The 18,967-nt window shown below is 33.4% G+C and overlaps 2 protein-coding genes across 5 annotated transcripts; one reads left to right on the plus strand and one right to left on the minus strand.

The window, feature by feature from the left end:
* Positions 1 to 3,971: 3,971 nt before the first annotated feature.
* Positions 3,972 to 11,560, minus strand: LOC112800165 (uncharacterized). Of its 4 annotated transcripts, none has more exons than XM_072196260.1 (4): positions 8,432 to 11,560; positions 7,248 to 7,342; positions 6,599 to 6,860; positions 3,972 to 5,669 (listed from the first exon to the last, which is right to left on the minus strand). In XM_072196260.1, the coding sequence occupies exon 1, from the start codon at positions 11,277 to 11,279 to the stop codon at positions 8,604 to 8,606; it is 2,676 nt and encodes an 891-aa protein (XP_072052361.1). In that variant the 5' UTR covers positions 11,280 to 11,560; the 3' UTR covers positions 3,972 to 5,669; positions 6,599 to 6,860; positions 7,248 to 7,342; positions 8,432 to 8,603. The 4 variants fall into 4 exon arrangements, with proteins under 4 accessions (XP_072052361.1, XP_025698075.1, XP_025698074.1 ...); XM_025842289.3 differs by lacking the exon at positions 3,972 to 5,669 and adding an exon at positions 7,457 to 7,575 and having other exon boundaries at positions 6,356 to 6,860; XM_025842290.3 differs by lacking the exon at positions 6,599 to 6,860.
* Positions 4,200 to 5,909, plus strand: LOC112800166 (coniferyl alcohol acyltransferase-like). Its single transcript, XM_025842294.3, has one exon. The coding sequence runs from the start codon at positions 4,200 to 4,202 to the stop codon at positions 5,553 to 5,555; it is 1,356 nt and encodes a 451-aa protein (XP_025698079.1). The 3' UTR covers positions 5,556 to 5,909.
* Positions 11,561 to 18,967: the final 7,407 nt, after the last annotated feature.

Consider the following 18,967-nt stretch of genomic DNA (forward strand, 5'->3'; position numbering starts at 1 on the left):
TTTTCAGTTGTTATAAAAGGACACGTATGGTATATATCTTGACATTAATATAGAATTTGGAAGAAAGTTGTATATATATCATTAAATCGTTCATCTCAATTATAAAAAATATATATAATATATATTTATTAAAATTAACAAATAAAATAATTAAAATACCAATGTTTTAGGTATACTTAAAATTTTTCTTATGTTGCAACTACATATAGTACTATATGCTGAGTTTTAAGTATTAGGATAATAAAACAAAGAAAAAATATAGATAATTAATAATATTTTTGAACAATGTGAATTATTAAGATTAAAAGAATAAATTTAATAAATAATATTAAATTAAGATATAATGTACTTATATTTGATTAGTGATTGTTCATGTTGTTTAAGATAATCATTGTTTACCTAGCACTTCTCTAAAAAAACAAAATATTGAATCCGTTCCTGACTAATTAATCAGTTGTCTAAAAGTGGAGTGGAGCAGTAATAATATTAGATAATTGATGAATTTCTCGGCCAATAAAAAAAGTTTGAGAGCATCACATATAAAACCATCCATTCCGTTACGTAATCAATAATAATTCTATCAATTTCTACCAATTTTTATTTATTATTGTATTTAATAAAAATATTTTTATGAAGATGTCCAATAAAAATATCTCTTTTTATGGTTGTATCTAATAGAAACATTTTTGTATATATATCTCTTAAATTTGTTTTTTTATACATATATCTTCTAATGAAAGTGTCTTTAATATTAATTATTGTTGGCAATAAATTAGCATATAATATATTGGTACTCTATATTTTTTCTAAAACTATTATAAATGTGAGTCACTCAGATAAAAAACGACTAAAATATTTTTTTTAAATATTTTTTAATAATTAAAATTTAACATATATAATCAATTAAACCGTATTATTTTTGTCAAAATTAGGCCAAACAAATTAATTTAACTGAAAAAATAGTAAATTAAATTTTAAACTGATCTGAATTAATATTATTTTTTATAAAAAATAACTATAATATTTTTATTATAAAAAATGACTAAAATATTCTTATTATATATATTAATTTTAAAAATTCTAAATTCTAGCATTTTACTTCTCTTTTATCATAGAATTATAATTTAAAATTTTCAAAATTAATATATATATAATAAAAATATTATAATTACTTTTTTATAAAATATATTTAATTTAGACTAATTTAAAATTTAATTTATTGATTTTTTAACTAAATTAATTTATCCAGTCTAATTTTAATAAAAAATATAATTTAATCGATTATATATATTAAATTTTAATTATAAAAAAATATTTTTGATATATTTATCTTAGTAATTTTCATTATAAATTGCAAAGTGGGGTCAAATCATATCAAATAGGAATGTTAATACGGGCGTCACAATGATTTGAAAGGGTACATAGAAACAACTTGTTTTCCCCGGAAAAAAACAGTAGTGGGTATGTACCGTGTTAGTTTTCTTGAATCTTCTTTGTACCAAACTCACTTTAGAGAATTAGTGGTGAATGATTGATCTACATTATTCTACTAGCACTCTAGCATCTTAGTGAACCTTCATAGTTAATTCATTCACATGATCGAAATCGTTTCAGTGTTCAATTTTTTCCTGTACAAACAATTGTACTCTTTTACACAGTGTTTGGTTCAAACGAAAATAAGAGGAAGGAAAATACAGGGAAAGAAAACGGGTGGAAAATCAAGTTTTCTATTGTTTGGTTTATCAAAGAAAACGAAGAGAAAAAGAAAAAAGTGGAGTGGGGTCCACGAAAAAATTTTCTCTTCGGCTGGGAGATGAAAACTAATAAGAAAGAGAAAATAATGATATAATTACAAATTTACCCTCTATTTAATAAAAAGATCAAAATATTTTATTTCATTTTTTTTACATTTGAAAATCATCTCTTGTACTCTTCTTAATTTTACAGCACTATCAAATTTCATTTTTTTTTAAATATAATTTAAGAGATTAATAATATAATTTATGAATAATTATTTACTTGTAAAATTATTTACTTGTAAAATTAATATATTATAATTTATATATAATATAAGTAAGGATATTAATGTAATTTTATTCTAACATAATTTTCTTTCTTCTCACTTTTCTTTCAATCCAAACAAAAGAAAATTTTCTCTCTATTTTCTTTCCATCTATTTTCTTTTAATCCAAATAACATACAAATAACTCTACTTTTCTTTCAATTTTCTTTCCTTTCATTTTCTTTCCTCTTATTTTTTTTCCTTCTATTTTCCTTCTTATATCCAAACAAAGCCTTAATTAATTAGAAAAAGAATATATTCGGACATTTTCCCAACGAAACATGCAATGCTTTTAATATTATAAAGTACTACTATTCCATCAAATCCGACATGAATTATCATTATTTTTTAGGAAAGTTTTTCCCAATAGAGAGCTAATAATTGGAACCGTGAACTCTTTCATACTCTTTGAAAACAAAGAATAATGGAATCTAATATAATTCTTCACCGTTATTGGTGTGTTTACTGTTGAACATTATATAAGAAAAATCAAAGGCCAATGAATGAGTAAAGAATAAAATATCACCTGAAAATTTCCAAGCCCTCTTCAGCAGCAGCTTCAATAGGCGGACACGTCTGAAATCCAATACCACAATACTTTTAAAAAGTGATTTATTTAAATTTGAGATCTGCATTGGAGTTGATTTATGAAATAAAACTAATATCACCTTAGAGATACAGTATTATTTTGATGAAAAACTAATAAAACTTTGCTATTTATATAATTATGTTGGTAAAATAATTTAAAATAATATACAATTCTAATTGAACTAATACTAAATAGGAAGAACAAATTTTATTTTTAATTTCAAATTACTATTTATGACATATAGTCCCACAAATATTCTTGTAGAACCCAAAATGAAATAAAATTAGAATAAGCATTGGAGATACTCTTATTACTACCAAAAACCGACATGGTTCCTTCTACTCTTCTCTCAATTGGGATCTTAAGCTGATTGAAATGGCAACAAAACCACTCATAATAAATGACAATGCTACTTGTGAAGCTTTGAAGGTGCGGAATTTGGATTATTAGATAAAAAAACGCATTAACTTTGACAAGATAATGGTGCGGATATTGGGGTATTGCTGGCAGAGAAATTCTTTATACTTACAGTTAATAATAAAAATATAAAATGATACATGTAGAGAGAAATGACAATTCCCTTAGTGCTCCATATTCCATAAACATCAAGATTTTTTGTTGCCTACCCCAGTGGCCAAACCATGTTAGCTCTGAAATGACCAGCACTAGACCATAACAAGAAAGTGGCTCAAGACCTAGCATCTGACACGACATTAACTAATAAACTTTTGGAGCAGCGAATGACTCGATAGAATCCATTGTTTTCCACATATCCTTCTCATTATTGGTGCTGGTGGATGACTTTTTTCCTCTAAAATGCATGCCCATTCAATGGCCTGAATACCTCAGTTCTGTTTCGATGTTTTTCCAACAATAGTGTTTCCAGCAACGATCTACTTTTGCTGGACCCTCTAACTGCAGGTTCAGTCATGGTCCATGGCTCTTATCATCTCTAATTAGTTACAAAATTTATTTACTTTTTCCTGAATAAATACCCAAAAACGAAAAAACAAAAAATCAAATAATGACTTGAAAACTGAAAAGATTGTCATGGCTAAACTGTGTATGTAGAATGCTTCATATATTTGTCACATGACTTTCAAACTGCAACATAATTTTGGAAAAAGCTTACTTGATCTGTTGCAAGGACGATTTTGTGTTTCTGTATGAACCAAAAGTACCAGAATAGTTCTATTGCACAATATTTGATTATCTGGATTCCACAATTATGTTGCCTACCAAAATTGACGGTAGGCTTTGTCTTGTTGCATTTTTATGATTGAACCATCAATGGAAATTGGTGGAAATAAAGCACAAAGATACCAACCAAAAGTAGCATTTGTGAGATCAGCTTAAATCATGACAACATGCTTAGTAGATTCATGATGTCTGACGAAAAAATATCTACAGTTATGACTGAATTATTTGTGCCAATTTCCAGCACACTATATAAGCATTATATACCATGTTCAAATTAGTTCAGTAAAATTTTAAACCTAAGACTCAAGACAGAAAATACCAAAGAGGAATACGATCCTCCCTGAAAAAATGTCGGATATTACCAAGCACGGTGAGAATGGGAATTTTGAAGTGATATTCAGCAGGAAGACTGTTGTAAAAGCTGCCAATCCATTACCAAAGCCTTTTTCAATCAGACTCTCAAATCTTGACCTCCTTTCAGGCCGTTTTCCAGTTACATACTTGTATTTCTACCACAGGCCACAAGTAGATGACTTCAGAGCTGTCGTTGAGGCTCTCAAGACCTCTCTAGCACAAGTACTTAATTACTACTACCCTTTTGCTGGCCAAATTGCTGAAAATCCCAAAACCAGTGAGCCGGAAATCATTTGTGACAACAATGGTGCTCTATTCATTGAGGAACACATCAATATTCCATTGAAGAGTGTAGATTTCTATAATCTCAACAAAACTATTGGAGGAAAAATAGTCTCCATTCAACCAGACTTCCCCTTGCAAGTTCAGGTAACAGACTACACTTGTGGAGGTATTTCCATAGCATTTAATTTTGACCATGCATTAGGGGATGCAAGTTCCTTTGGTAAATTTATTGCCTCCTGGTGTGAAATATCCCAAAATAAACCACTAACCTGCCTGCCAGACCACACTAGATCCCTTCATGCGCGTACTCCTCCAAGATATCACCCATCCTTGGACCAAACTTTTATCAAATGCACCAAAGAGGATATACAAAACATATCAATGAACCACATCTCACTTAAACGACTATACCACATCAATGCATCAAGTATTAACATGCTGCAGAGACTTGCATCTGTTAATGGTGCAAAGAGAACAAGGATTGAGGCTTTCTCTGCCTATGTATGGAAGAAAATGATCGGTACCATTGATCAAAGCCATAAAAAGTATAAGATGGGTTGGTTGGTCGATGGCAGAGAGAGAATGAGTAGGGGTAGGAATTCCATGTCAAATTACATTGGCAATGTCCTATCTTTGGCTTTAGGGGAAGCAAGTATTCAAGAATTGAAGGAAGCCTCTATATCAGACATAGCTAACATGGTAAATGAGGCAATTTCAAAGGTGAACAATGAGGTTCATTTCTCGGACTTGATTGATTGGATCGAGTGTCATAGGCCTGGTTTGATGATAGCAAAGGCAGTCTTGGGTCAAGAAGGGCCAACCTTGGTCGTGTCCTCAGGAAGGAGGTTTCCTATCACTGAAATTGACTTTGGATTTGGGACTCCCCTGATAGGGACAGTATACACTTCCATTGAAAAGATTGGAGTTGGTTACATGAATCAAAGGCAAAGTGCCAAGGGTGATGGCTCTTGGACTGTGTCTGCTATCTTGTGGCCTGAACTTGCAGCTGCACTGGAGAGTGACCCAATTTTCCAGCCAATGTCTACTTCTCATCTTCAACTTTAGTGCCGTACCTTGCCTTTGCATCTGGGGCGGGTGGGAGTCGTGGGAAGGAGATTAAGGTTACTTTCCAGGTTCTACAATAATGGTGATGAATCTGAATCCTTAACATAGTAAGTTCTGCATATTGAAGCTCGTGAAATAAAGTTATAAACATTGAGTGCATCAATGTAATGTATATTTAGTGGATCAAACCATGCTTATGATACTATATGAGAATTATAACCAAAGGCAATATAGCACGCAGAATTTTAGCAGAATACCATTACTATGTATACAACAAAGAGTAGTACACTGAACAGGTCTAAACTAGTTGCACAGTCCTGAAACCACCAAAATGCATAAAGTCATGTTTGATGACATTCATTCTTTTCTTCTCTCCTTTTTTTTTCTTTTTTTGGATAGAAGAATATATAAATAAGATAAAGAAAGGAAGTCTACCAAAGAGAATAAAAAAAAAGAAGATAAAGAAAGGAAGAATACAGAGCCATACAAGGATAAAATTATTATCCTCTTATAAAGCTTTTCAATGTCTTAACAATCAACATACATAAGAGAGAAATTCCTATAAAAAAATTTGAAATTCAAAACTTTAAACCAAGTAGAGGTTAAACACCAAAGCTTTTTCCGCAAGTCTTGCTTATTCCATATTCTATCATTGAAAACATGGAAATTATGCTACAGCCAAATTCACCCAAAAGTGGCATAGACTGGACACTGTGTCACTGTCCCAAGGATATAGCTTCCTTTTCCCAAAGCTATCAAAACTAGTCAACAGAAACTAATTCAAAGTAGAGTTTAATTCCTTTCTAAGGAAAATAAGTAATTGTATAATTCTTATTGGCCTTTCCCTTAATGAATACAACAATCCATACACAAATTACTGTACAGTTCTGGTTAGAAATTGTAATTCTTTTCTTTTGTATACCACAATTAGTTCCACTAAATAGACACCATAAGGTGAAGCAAATTTGAAAAAATACAATCATGATGATGGCTTCACTATCTCCATCTGGAAAATTTGTTAAAAGAAATTAATAAATGTTTACCCTTCATCCCTCTTGACTTGTAGACTTTCTTCTCTACCCCAAATCCTTCCAATGTCAAGGGCAAAGATGGTGACAACAAACACTGGTTATTGGTCAGCAATCAGCATGCATAATAAATTCAAAAACGTCTTTCATCTGAACTGTATCCAAGCCTATATTCTCTTCCAAGTTTTAACCAGAAATTACTATAAGCAGATTCTCCTTAGATATAGAGCATCCTAGAAGCATGCAAAGCTATTATGTTCTGGCCATCAATGTGAACCTGGAGAAAGTAATGTGAACTGATAACTATGTGGCCTGATAGGTCAAATCGGAAAAATAAAACAACCAAGCCTGTACTCATTAAGTGAAAATAGGCTTATATGGACCAAATGAAACCATTGCATCCCATCATATCAAAGTAGCAAAATTATCAAAGGGACATACATGGTAGGAAAAGCAATCGCGGCCTCATAGTTCACATATTCAAACCAGAATGCATGTCCATTTGCACTGTACATAGTTTAAGTCTCGGCCCTAAGGGCTTCTTATGGAAATATAGTCCAATCGTTTAAATTCTCATACTTATCCACTTTGAGAATTCCTAGGATGGTTAGGGTTATAGCTACAATAAAATCTTTATACTGTAGGTACAAGAAAAGAATCTTACCAATTTGATTGAACGGAGGACCAACAAGGGACAACAACCTTGCACATAGTTAAAAAGCTACAAAATGTTTGCTCCAATGGCAATCCTCCTACACCCTGAAACATAAGTTGCCTTATTTTAGAGGGAGAGAAAAAGAAAAGAAAAGAAACCCCGATGCATCACTATCAAATGGTACGTCAAACACACCAAACAATTGAAGAAAAACTAACCTAATAATCACAGGAAACTGCTTCAAAAAGTAGATCACACTGAATGCTAACAAAAATCCAGAAATACATTTGCATAAGTAGAACAAAGGCCAAATGTTTCTAAGCTTGCAATAAGTCATCTGCATTTATTCCATTAGGTAGCATTGTCAAGACGAAAAACTTGTATTTACAAGAGCTTGACTTCCAAACAGATTTTATCAAAGAAGGAATCCTATGACTCTAGGAATCTAAAGTCCAAATCTCTCCATATATTGGCTGAACTAAGAAACATGTACAACCTGAACCGACTATGTTAAACAATATTCCAATATATACATATATTTTAGAGTTAAATTAGTGTGCTCTAACAATGTAAAACTACTTTATATTGTCAACCAACCAAATTCAAGTAGTGGGTGAGAGAGCTGATTATAACAGATGATGTGATAGTATATGAATGGATGACAATATAAATTCTTTTTTACATTGTCAATGTATTTAAATTAAATTCCATATATAAGATGTCTTTACAAACATTTATACCTTACAAATGAAATTTTGCAACATTGGATATGGAGATAAAACCAGCTTCCTAGAAGCAGAAATTGACCAAATCTGTTTAACTAATTCCGAAGTCAACTAATTTGGCTTAACATTCACACATCTTCCTTTTTAGAGACAAATTTTTCCTTCCTGAACAAAGTTTAGAAAAAATATTTCCATGTTACTACTATAATCATAGCAGTACTAATTATCAGATCAGAATACCAAATTGCTATTTTTATTATCAAAGCAATATCAGGTCTTAAAAGAAGAAAGGAATAAAAATAAAAAAAAAATAATAAAAAAGGTACACGAAAAATGTCAAAACATGGAAATGAAAACATTAATAGAACAGTCATCATCCCAAAACAATACCTCCATCCATCAATAACAATAACAATAACCAAAATGATGTGAAGCAATCAACCATTTTAATGTGAATCGTTTACTAACCTCTGAAGTTCCATGAGCATTTTCAGGTAAGAATAGCAGCTGATCATCCTATCACGAAAACAAGCATATGATGCCCTTATCTTCCTGACAAGAGGTTCCAGCAACAATATGGCACTATCGTCCAGAAGAGTCATGATACCAACTAAGATACAAGCTTTCAATAGTTTCCTCTTTATTTCTGATTGCTAATTGCTGTAGGAGAATGTAAACCCTGAACCAATGTCGAATATGTAATTTCATCTAAGGGTTCTCCTCTACTAGACAAATGATCACGCAATTGCAAGGCTCCGTGCAGCTTCCTTTCCTTGCAATTCCCATTTTTCAATACCTTACGAGTGACATCATCTGGAGTTATTCCATTTGCTATCATCTCGTTTAAAAGCTTATTTGCTTCTTTCATATTTCCCAATTTACAATACCCATCTATCAGAATAGTGTAGGTAATCCTATTAGGTTGTATGTCATTCAAAGACATTTCAAGTAAGATATTCCCAGCTTTATCCATCTTTCCTAACTTACAGTAACCACCAATTAGAGCAGTATAGCAAAAAACATTTGGCAGCAACCCTTCATTTCTGATTTCTTCAAAAATCTCTTTTGCTTTTTCAACAAGGCCAAGTTTGCACCTACCATATATTAGCGAAGAATATGTGGAGCAGGTGCGTAGGATACCCCTACTTTTCATGGCATCACGAAGTTTGAAGGCTTCCTCGACATTCCCAACTCTACAGTAGGCTGCAATAAGAATGTTATAAAGAACAGGGCTTAGCTCTACTTTCTTGACTAGCTCATCAAATAAGTTTATGGCATGTCCAATCTGGTCAGCCTTACAGTATCCTTCTAATATAAGTGCATATGTATAGACATTTGGAACCAAGCCACACCCTTCAGCTTCATCCAAAACCTTATTAACCTCATCCATTTTTCCCATATCAGCCAATCCCTTCATTAAGAAATTGTAGGTATACATATCAGATTGAAATCCTTGCTCATTCATCTCTTCCTTTAGCACAAAAGCTTCATCGATATGACCCGCTTTGCAAAAGCCAAATATAAGTGTGTTGAAAGAGATCCTATCTGGTACCAAGCCCCACTGAATCATCTCTCTGAATAATGTGATGGCCTCCTCTGTGTTCCCTTGTTCACAAAATCCATGAAGAAGAGCATTTGAGGTAGCCGTATTTGCTGAAAGGCCTCTCTTTGCAAGGCCAAACCAAAGTTCAGTTGCCTCTGCATGTTTTCCACATCTACAAAGTCCACAGACCAAAGGGGTCAGCAAGCTATCACTGGTCTTGACATTCCTCAACAGCAGCTGTCTTACAATTTTGAGAGCTGCATCAAATCTGGATTTACCAAATAACCAATGAATAACATAAGAACACGCATCCTGGTTAACAGCTAACCCATGCGATAAAATGTGCTCTACTTGTTTCTCAGCTTGCTCCATTTGATTACTCCTACAATATCCTTGTAACAGAGTATTAAGAGTAACATCATTGGGAATTATCCCATTGGATAACATCTCATCCCTGATCCTTAGTGCCTCGCTCATATTCTTGTTCCTGCAGTACCCATCAATCATTGTATTATAAACAAACTCATTAGGGGCAATTCCCCTGCTGCGCATTTCTAAAAAAACACAATGTGCCTCATCAAACTTCTCCAACTTCACCAAACCATTAATAAGGGCACAGTAAGTTACGACAGATGGTCTTACTTTGCTTTCTAACATTCTCTCCTTAAATCTCAAGGCCTCTTCGATCCTTCCACTCTTGCACAACCCATCAATCACGTTATTATAAGTCACCACATTAGGCGAAACACCTAACTCCTTCATTCTTAGAAACAACCCAACGGCATCATCAACCCTCCCTCCCTTACAAAAACCATTAACAGCAGTACTTATCGTGTAAACATCTGGCGAACCGCATCGACAAACAGCCTCGAAAACCTCAAAGCTCTTCTCAAGCTCATTATTCTTCACTAAAGAGCTAAGCAAGAAATTGCAGGACTTAGTAGAAGGAAGAATACCTTCCTTCTCGAACAACCAGAATGCATCAAAAGCAACACCAACACCTAAATTCTTAAACTGAGAACAGAGAGTATGAATCAACAAGTCCAATTCACCATATCTCATACCAGTAGCTGCATTAAGCTCCAACATAGAAGCTGCAATCTCGATTGGTCCGTTGCGGCGGTTTTCGAACAGAGCAGGTGCTCTCCCATCGATCAAACTTCCGAGAATCGATCTCGCACGAGGCAAGAAATTCGAAGCGAGAAGCATACGGAGCAAGACGCAGTAAGACCGAACGGTGAAAGCGAAACCGAAGCATTTGGACGCGAAGTTGAAGAAACGAAAAGTGGTGAGGACGTCGAGGTTGTGGTGGTGGTGGTGATTATTTCGGGCGGTGGTGGCGATGTGAGTAGAGAAGAAGAAGCGATCGAAGTCGTGAGGGGACAAACGGGGAATGAGGGACTTGCATTTGGAAGAATCGAGAAGCTTGGAGGAGAGGATGGAAGGGAGGGAGGTGAGGGGAGAAGAAGAATCAGAAGCGTGAAGCGGAGGGTTTTTGTGATGACGTGGCGGGAGAGAAGGAGAAGAGGAAGGAGGAGTAGTGAGGCGGCGGCGCGTGAAGAGAGGGGAAGGTTGAGCGAGTGGGAGAGTGGTCCTCCTGGTGAGGGTGGTGGTTGTGGAACGCATGGGATGGGGTTTGAGCAATGCGATGCGTTTTAGGGAGGAGGAGGAGGAGGCGGCGGCGCTGGTGAATAAGCCATTGAAAGGAAGGAAGGTGGCTACGAAGCTTGCCTGCGATTTGGTGAAGATGGGCAAGCTTTCCGCGGGCGACATAACCTCGCAGGAGAGGAGACGTGGGACGGAGGAGCTGAAACAAACCAATCAACAAAAGTTTTTGGGTTTTGTTTGGGCTGGGTCGGGTCAATCATGATGGATTTTGTTTTACGGCCTACTTTTTGGGTGTCATTTGGGCTATGGCCTATTTAAAGTTGGCCAATTGTGGGCTCCATCATACTACTTTTTCAACTCTTATTGGGCTGTACATTCAAAAAACAACCCTAGAAGTTCCTCAGTATTTCTGACTTTAGCCCACACATTTATGAATTATGATATGATTTATGAGTTAGTTTGTGCTTGGAATTGGAATTTATTTCATTTGTAAATTAATTTTTAGTTTGAAATAAATAATAAATAGAAAGTCATTAGGCTTGTAAATTCAAAAGATTTATTTTATGAGTAATATCAAATTCTCTCTTTTTTTTAGAGGATTTCAACAAAATAAAACTAATTTTGTATTCTAAAAGTTAAAAAGTCAATTTTATTATAAAGAGAATATTAGCGGTGGAGGATTATATAATATTATTAGAGAATAAAATATAAATTCATTCCAAACACAATATTTAATTTACAATTTAATTAATTTCCAATGCATTCATTCTATATAATGGGTAAGAGATTATGGTAATTTTATTTTTTCCATCAAGTAGTTTTTTTTTTTTTAATGGAAGTAGGAATCAAACATGAGACTTCAATTAAGCTCCAAGATATGATGAGGATTGAGGATAACTATTAGAATTCAGCTCAATTGCTATCATGCTAATTTATTTATAATCCATAATTGAAAAATTAAAATTTAATAGAAATCACATTTGATTTGATGGTTTTTGATGCATCACATGTAAAATAAGTACAACAAGCATTTCTCCAATGTCATTAAGCTCTAACTCTCTATATATTGCGGAAAATACTCTAATTTTGAACAAAATAAAAGAGAGTATTAGTATTGTTTGCAATTTGGTAGAAAATATGATCAACAAATAACTCTATTTACCACACACGTACCATCCCAAATCAATACAAATTTGTATACTGGTCCCAAATCTGGCCAGTTTGCACATCCAATGAAATTAGAAGAGAATAATGTGATAGATGATGGTGATGTCTGATGTATTATATTTTCAAATAACGAGAATGTGAAAAAAATATTTTAATACACGAAATTCCATTGATATTGTAAAGTATGAGTTTAATCGGATAATAATAATGGGATAAATTTCCTCATGACTTTAAGTTAATTTCTCAAATAATCGTACTTACAAATAATCTTATAATTAATATATATCATTATAACTTGCCGTTACACATTTATTTTCTTTTTGAAAAGAACAGTAGTCCTCTCGATTTCAATAACAACATATATATAATAATAAATTAAACCGACATGGCAATATGGACAGGTAGTGATGATGCTTCTGATCCTAATTGGGATGATCAGTTGTGTCCTATGTTGGATTTTTGTGATATGTTATTGTTGTCTTTTAATTAATTTGTTGTGTGTTGATGTATGTTTGGCTACTCTTATAGGCAGTGGTATGTCTTTGCTTGCGTGCTTGCTTCCATGTGTTTCTAGTTTTGGTATTTTCTCTCTCACTGATGATGATGATGATGATGATGATGATGATGATGATGATGGCCACTCTTAAGGCATTGCTGTGGTTCCATAATCCATACACAATATCTTGTGTTTTAGGCGATATTTTGTTGTGATATGGGATATCATGATTTTTTTGATATCATGATTGGATATTCTTAATTATTATATTAGCTTGTACTAAATAATAACGTTATTTGCAATAAATATACTACTTGTCTTGCTGCACCGGTGCTTCTATCAATTGCTTCTTGATATTTTGCTACTTTTCTTGTTTTTTCTTTCCCTTGCTGTCCTTGTTAAGGAAGTTGCTCCACCGTTTGCTACTTTTCCATTGCTCTTAAGTATATAATATAAGTATATAAATAAGGTAAATAATATTATCATTTTTTATAATACTATTTTACATTATTATACATAATTATAGATATAATTTTTTTGCATTATGTATATATTATCTGAATTTTTATAAAAAAAATATTTTGAAAATAAAAATAGAGAAATTCTAAGATTTATTAATTTTTAGTATTTTTTGTCATTATTTGATCAACACAAATATTAAATTATCTGTAATAAATAAATTATAATTTATAAATTTATGTGTATAAATTCTAAAAAATAAAAATACAAATTATATATGTTAATTCATGGGTATAAATTCTAAAAGTATATAAATATAAATTATATATTTTTTATGTACAAAATTTTTATAAATATAAATATAAATTATTATTAATTAAATAGTAATAAAAATAATAATATTTACTAATCATATAATGCTCATAAAAACAACAATATTTATCTTTTATAATATAGTGTTGCCTAGTAATATCTAATAAGTAGTAGTTGATATCGGTGCAGCCACTGATTTTCAAGCATGAACTAAATTAAAAGAACTGAAAATTGGAAAATACAATAAAATTAAGAGTTTAATCACATTGATAAAAATATTTTACAAAATCGTTAAATTATATTTGTTAGTTGTTTTGTATAATCATTTATATAATTAAAGATAAAATACAATAAAACTAGATATATATTAAAATCAAAACCAAAATCAACCAATAATATAAATATATTTTAAAATAAAAATATATTAAAAATAAGTTAAATTATATATAATTTATAGGCTAAAAAATTTAAATATAGAAGTGATATAAGTGATATATCTTAATATAGTAATTTTTTATGTTTTTTAAATTTGTGTGAGGTACACAAATCTGACGGTCCGATCTTTGTATCTATACCCACTTTATGAATACTAGCGGCTCAACAGGCACTGCCGTGCCTGTTCAGCCGCTTTTTTATTGGATTAAAAAAATATTTTATATTTTTATTTTTAAAATTATAAATTTAATACTAATAATTAAAAAATAAATTATGAACAAATAAAATATTTTAAATTATTTAATATATGTAAAAAGTATAAAATAAATAAATTTAAATTAAAAATAAAAAAAAGAATTATGTTACTATTATATATACAAAATCAAGATAAAAATTTATTAATATTATTTATAAATTAGTTATTTATATATTAAATTTACTTATTTTTTCAATCCTATTTAATTTGGAATAAATTTAAAAATTTATATTCATATTCGAACACTCTTTTAGAAGATACATAATTTTAATAGATAAAAAATTATTTTTTTAATCTTATATTGGACATCTTTAATTATCTTAAATTTTATTATTATTTTAAAATTATTAATTTTTATTTTGATTATATCATCTCATCATACTATATACTATTATTTTTTCTTATTATTTTTTTACATGTATAATTATTATTATCTTACCGTCACTATTATGTTGTCTTGTTTTATTGTCCTTTCTTATTTTCTTGTTTGATTTTTTTTTTGGTGACTAAATAGAAAAGAAAGAAAAAAGAGACAAAACCAAATTAATTGGCTAGGGTCATATCTAAATCTATTAGATGTTGAAGCTCACTCCATGGTTGGCTCCAATTCGAGTGAATGTCCGCGACAGAAGCAGCTGCTTTAGCCATACAATCTGCAACACTATTTGCAGTCCTCTGAATTAAAAGAATAGAGACTCTCCAATTCCAATTCATAACCTCCTGAATATGCTTTGCCAAATCCCATTCCGGAATATCCTTACTAAGCATTCTTTGGTTTACCAAGAAAAGAGCTTCTAAACAGTCTGTTTCACAAATAACCTCACGAAATCCACTCTCCCAAGCAAGAAGTAAACCTCTCCAAATTGCATACAATTCAGCAAAAAGAACACTGCACACTTCGACTTTTCCAGTGCAACATTTCAACCAACATCCATCAGGATTGCGAATAATACAACCAAAACCAGCATAGCCAGAAGGAGCAAACCAACTAGCATCACAATTCAATTTAACAGAATGAACTGGAGGTGGAACCCAATGCAAACAAAGTGAAAGAGGAGACAGAGATTGATGCATAGCAAAAATAGTGTGAAACTCCCTTACTGAACTACGAATCAAACTCACCACTTTACTAGCACTCCATGAATCATCTATATTAAATAAGTCATGATTTCTGCTTCTCCAAATCCACCAGATAGTCGAAAAGAAAAGAAAAGCATCTCCACTCCTTGCACCTCTGTAGAGCCAATCATGTAAATTCGAGTTATCTGAATACAAGCCTAAAAGGGTCCAGACCTCCTTGGCACTAGGGCACTCCCGAAGACAATGAAGAGTGGATTCAGAACCATTCTGACACCGATGACAGGTGCTAGATAAAGCTAAACCACGACCCAAACGAAACTCTGCTGTAAGAATAGCATTATGGAGACTGAGCCAAATCAAGAACTTATACTTCTCAGGAATATGCAGACGCCATACCCACAACCAATTATCATGCTCATTCAAGTCAAACTTTCTTTTGGCTAGCCAACTGTACCCACTCCTAGCTGAGTAGAGTCTAGAAGATGCCACACCCCACGACCAACCCGAACTCTCTCCAGCATTCAAATCCGGATTATAAGCATTCAGACGCTGTTTGACATCTTCTGGAATGATAGAGAAAATATCATGGAGATTCCATTGACCATCTTTCCAAACGTCTCTAATAGTTAAATCAGAGTCAGATATATGTACAAAAGGGACATCTTGAGCAATTGGGCCCTCAATACTCCAATTGTCAAACCAAAAAGATTGATCAAGTGACCCAACGCACCAAGAGAAGGCATCCTTAAGAGCACCAAAAGCCTTTGAGATACTCTTCCAAACATGAGAAGCATTGCAAGGGACAGGGCCATCTAAAACTCCCTCATTCCTCAGATACTTCGCCCTCAATAGAGCAACCCAAGGCTTGTCTTGACAATGAAAAAGTTGCCACACCAATTTACCAAGTAAAGATATATTAACACACGCAGGGTCTCTAACACCCAGGCCACCAAATTTTTTTGGAGTGATCACGGTCCTCCAATTAACAAGAGAAAGACCTCTTCCATCAACTTGACCCTTCCAAAGGAACTGTCTCATCATAGAAGATAATTTATCGCAAACCCAATTTGGAAAAAAGGATACCTGCATATGATAGACAGGAATGGATGCTGCAACAGAATTGATCAGGCAAAGTCTCCCTGCTTTATTTAGAAGCCTTCCTTTCCAATTAGCTAATCTTCCCCTCACATTTTCAATCACCGAATGAAAAGAAGCCCTACTGGTACGGGAATGATTAAGGTTAACTCCAAGATATCTTCCTAAGTCCAAAGCAAAACGTATTGAAGAAACACTAGTAAAAATATCTCTTCTACGAGCAGTCACATTTTTAGAACAAAAAGCTTTAGACTTTTCAAGATTCACTTTCATGCCAGATGCCTTGCAAAAAATATTAAGAGAATGCATGACCATTTGGACCTGACTTTTTGTAGCCTGGCAGAAGAGTAAGAGATCATCTGCAAACATCAAATGAGAAAATTTTGGGCCACCCCTAGTGACAGAAACTGGTTTCCACACACCCTCGACCACCTTATGAGATATATAGCAGGCAAGTCTTTCCATACAAAGCACAAATAAGTAAGGAGACATTGGATCGCCCTGTCTAAGCCCCCTTCTAGGAGCAAAACTATCCAATCTATTCTCATTCCACATAATAGAAAGAGAGGATGCACGGACACAAGTCATAATCAAATTAACAGTGATGATAGGAAAACCAAAAGCAATGAGAGTACTCTCCAAAAACCTCCAATCCACCCTATCATAAGCTTTTTCAAGATCAATTTTAAAAGCAAGAGTACCTTTCTTGGATTTTGTGTGCTTCATGAAATTCAAAATTTCTTGGGCCACAATAATATTATCAGGAGCACCACGACCCGGAATAAAACCTCCTTGTAAAGGACTAACAATATCTGGAAGAAAAGGCCGAAGTCGGTTAGTCAATACTTTGGTAATAATTTTATAAACAACATTACACAAGCTAATAGGCCTGAAATCCTTCATAAAGGTAGGATTATCAATTTTAGGAATAAGCACAATCAGAGTTTCCATGATGCTAGGATTTAAGAACTCTCCCAAAAAAGCGCTCCGGACAATATTCCAAATCTCAGTGCCTACTATCTCCCAATATTCTTTAAAAAAATAAGCTTGAAAGCCATCTGGACCAGGAGCCTTAAAAGGGCTCATACTGAATACTGCTGACTTGACTTCCGCAAAAGAGACAGGGTCAATTAACCTAGCACAAGCCTCAATGCTTAGAGTGGGCATCGGAACATCCCCTAAACAATCAACCTCAACCTCTTCCGTTGTACCAAAGAGATTCTTGTAAAAAGAGAGGGCTTCTTCCTGGAGAATATCTGGATCAGTAGACCAAGACCCATCTCTAACATATAATCCATGTACTATATTATGGTTTCTACGCACCAAAGTCTGAAGATGAAAGAATTTAGTGTTTCTATCCCCATACTTGACCCACTGCTCTCTAGATTTCTGGTACCAAAAAAGTTCCTCTTGCAATAAAAGCCTATTATAATCTTCCCTCAGTTCAGCTTCTTTAATTCTCAGAGATAACACATCGGTAACCTCCAAACGCCGTTGAATCTGATCAATCTGATATTCCAGCTTATTTTTTCGCACAAAAATATTTCCAAAAATCTTTGAGTTGAAGTCCAAAGAAGCCTGTTGAACCATCTTAAACCTTTCAGTAACGCCTCCAAACTCTTGATTCCAAGCCTTACTAATAACATGTTTATAAGAAGGATGTGTTGCCCACGCAGCTTGGAACCTAAAAGGACGAGAACCTTTCACTTTGGGGCTACCATGACAACGAACTAAAATAGGACAATGATCAGAATGAAGCCTGCTAAGAATTTCAGAATAACCCTCAGGAAACATTGACATCCACGCCTCATTAACTAGAGCTCTATCCAACCTTTTAGCCAAGTCCCTGCTAGCCTGAACTGCTCTATACCAAGTATATCTCCTACCAGTCACTTTAAGATCAAAGAGCTCACAGTCATCTAGAGTAGTAGCTAATAGACTAGCTCTGTGAGAAGAAAAATAAGCACCTGTACTCTCATCTGGTGCCACAATCTCATTAAAATCACCAATGGCCATCCATGGTCTATTATGGCCTGAATTAATAGAACGCAAATGATCCCAAAGCATACATCTTTTTTCGAATTGAGGACTCCCATATACTGCACTACAAAGCCAAACTAAGTTACCCACACTCACTTTCACTGTGATACATTGGTCAATTTGATCAATAACCACACAAGACGAATTAGCAATAGAAGATAGAAACCAAATGCCACCCCTGTGTCCTACTGCTTCCTCAATACCAACACAATGAAAACCCAACTTATCCCAAATTTTTTTTAAATTATTAAACATGGTATGAGTCTCAAAGAGAAAGAATAAAGATGGTTTATATATTCTCACCAAATTTTTGCAATGCACACGGGCCATCTTGTTAGACGCACCCCTCACATTCCAGGCTATGATATTGAAACTATCCATAAAAAACAGCAAAAAGGGAGCTCCAATAACAAACCCGAGACTCAACATGTTGTCCCTGTCTTCGACAATCCTGCCTTTAATGGACTCTCAAGTGGCAGCCCAATTTTCTCCGTCGAAACTTGCACCATACCT

Source organism: Arachis hypogaea, chromosome 5 (genome assembly GCF_003086295.3).
Source record: "Arachis hypogaea cultivar Tifrunner chromosome 5, arahy.Tifrunner.gnm2.J5K5, whole genome shotgun sequence".
Taxonomy (NCBI): Eukaryota; Viridiplantae; Streptophyta; class Magnoliopsida; order Fabales; family Fabaceae; genus Arachis; species Arachis hypogaea.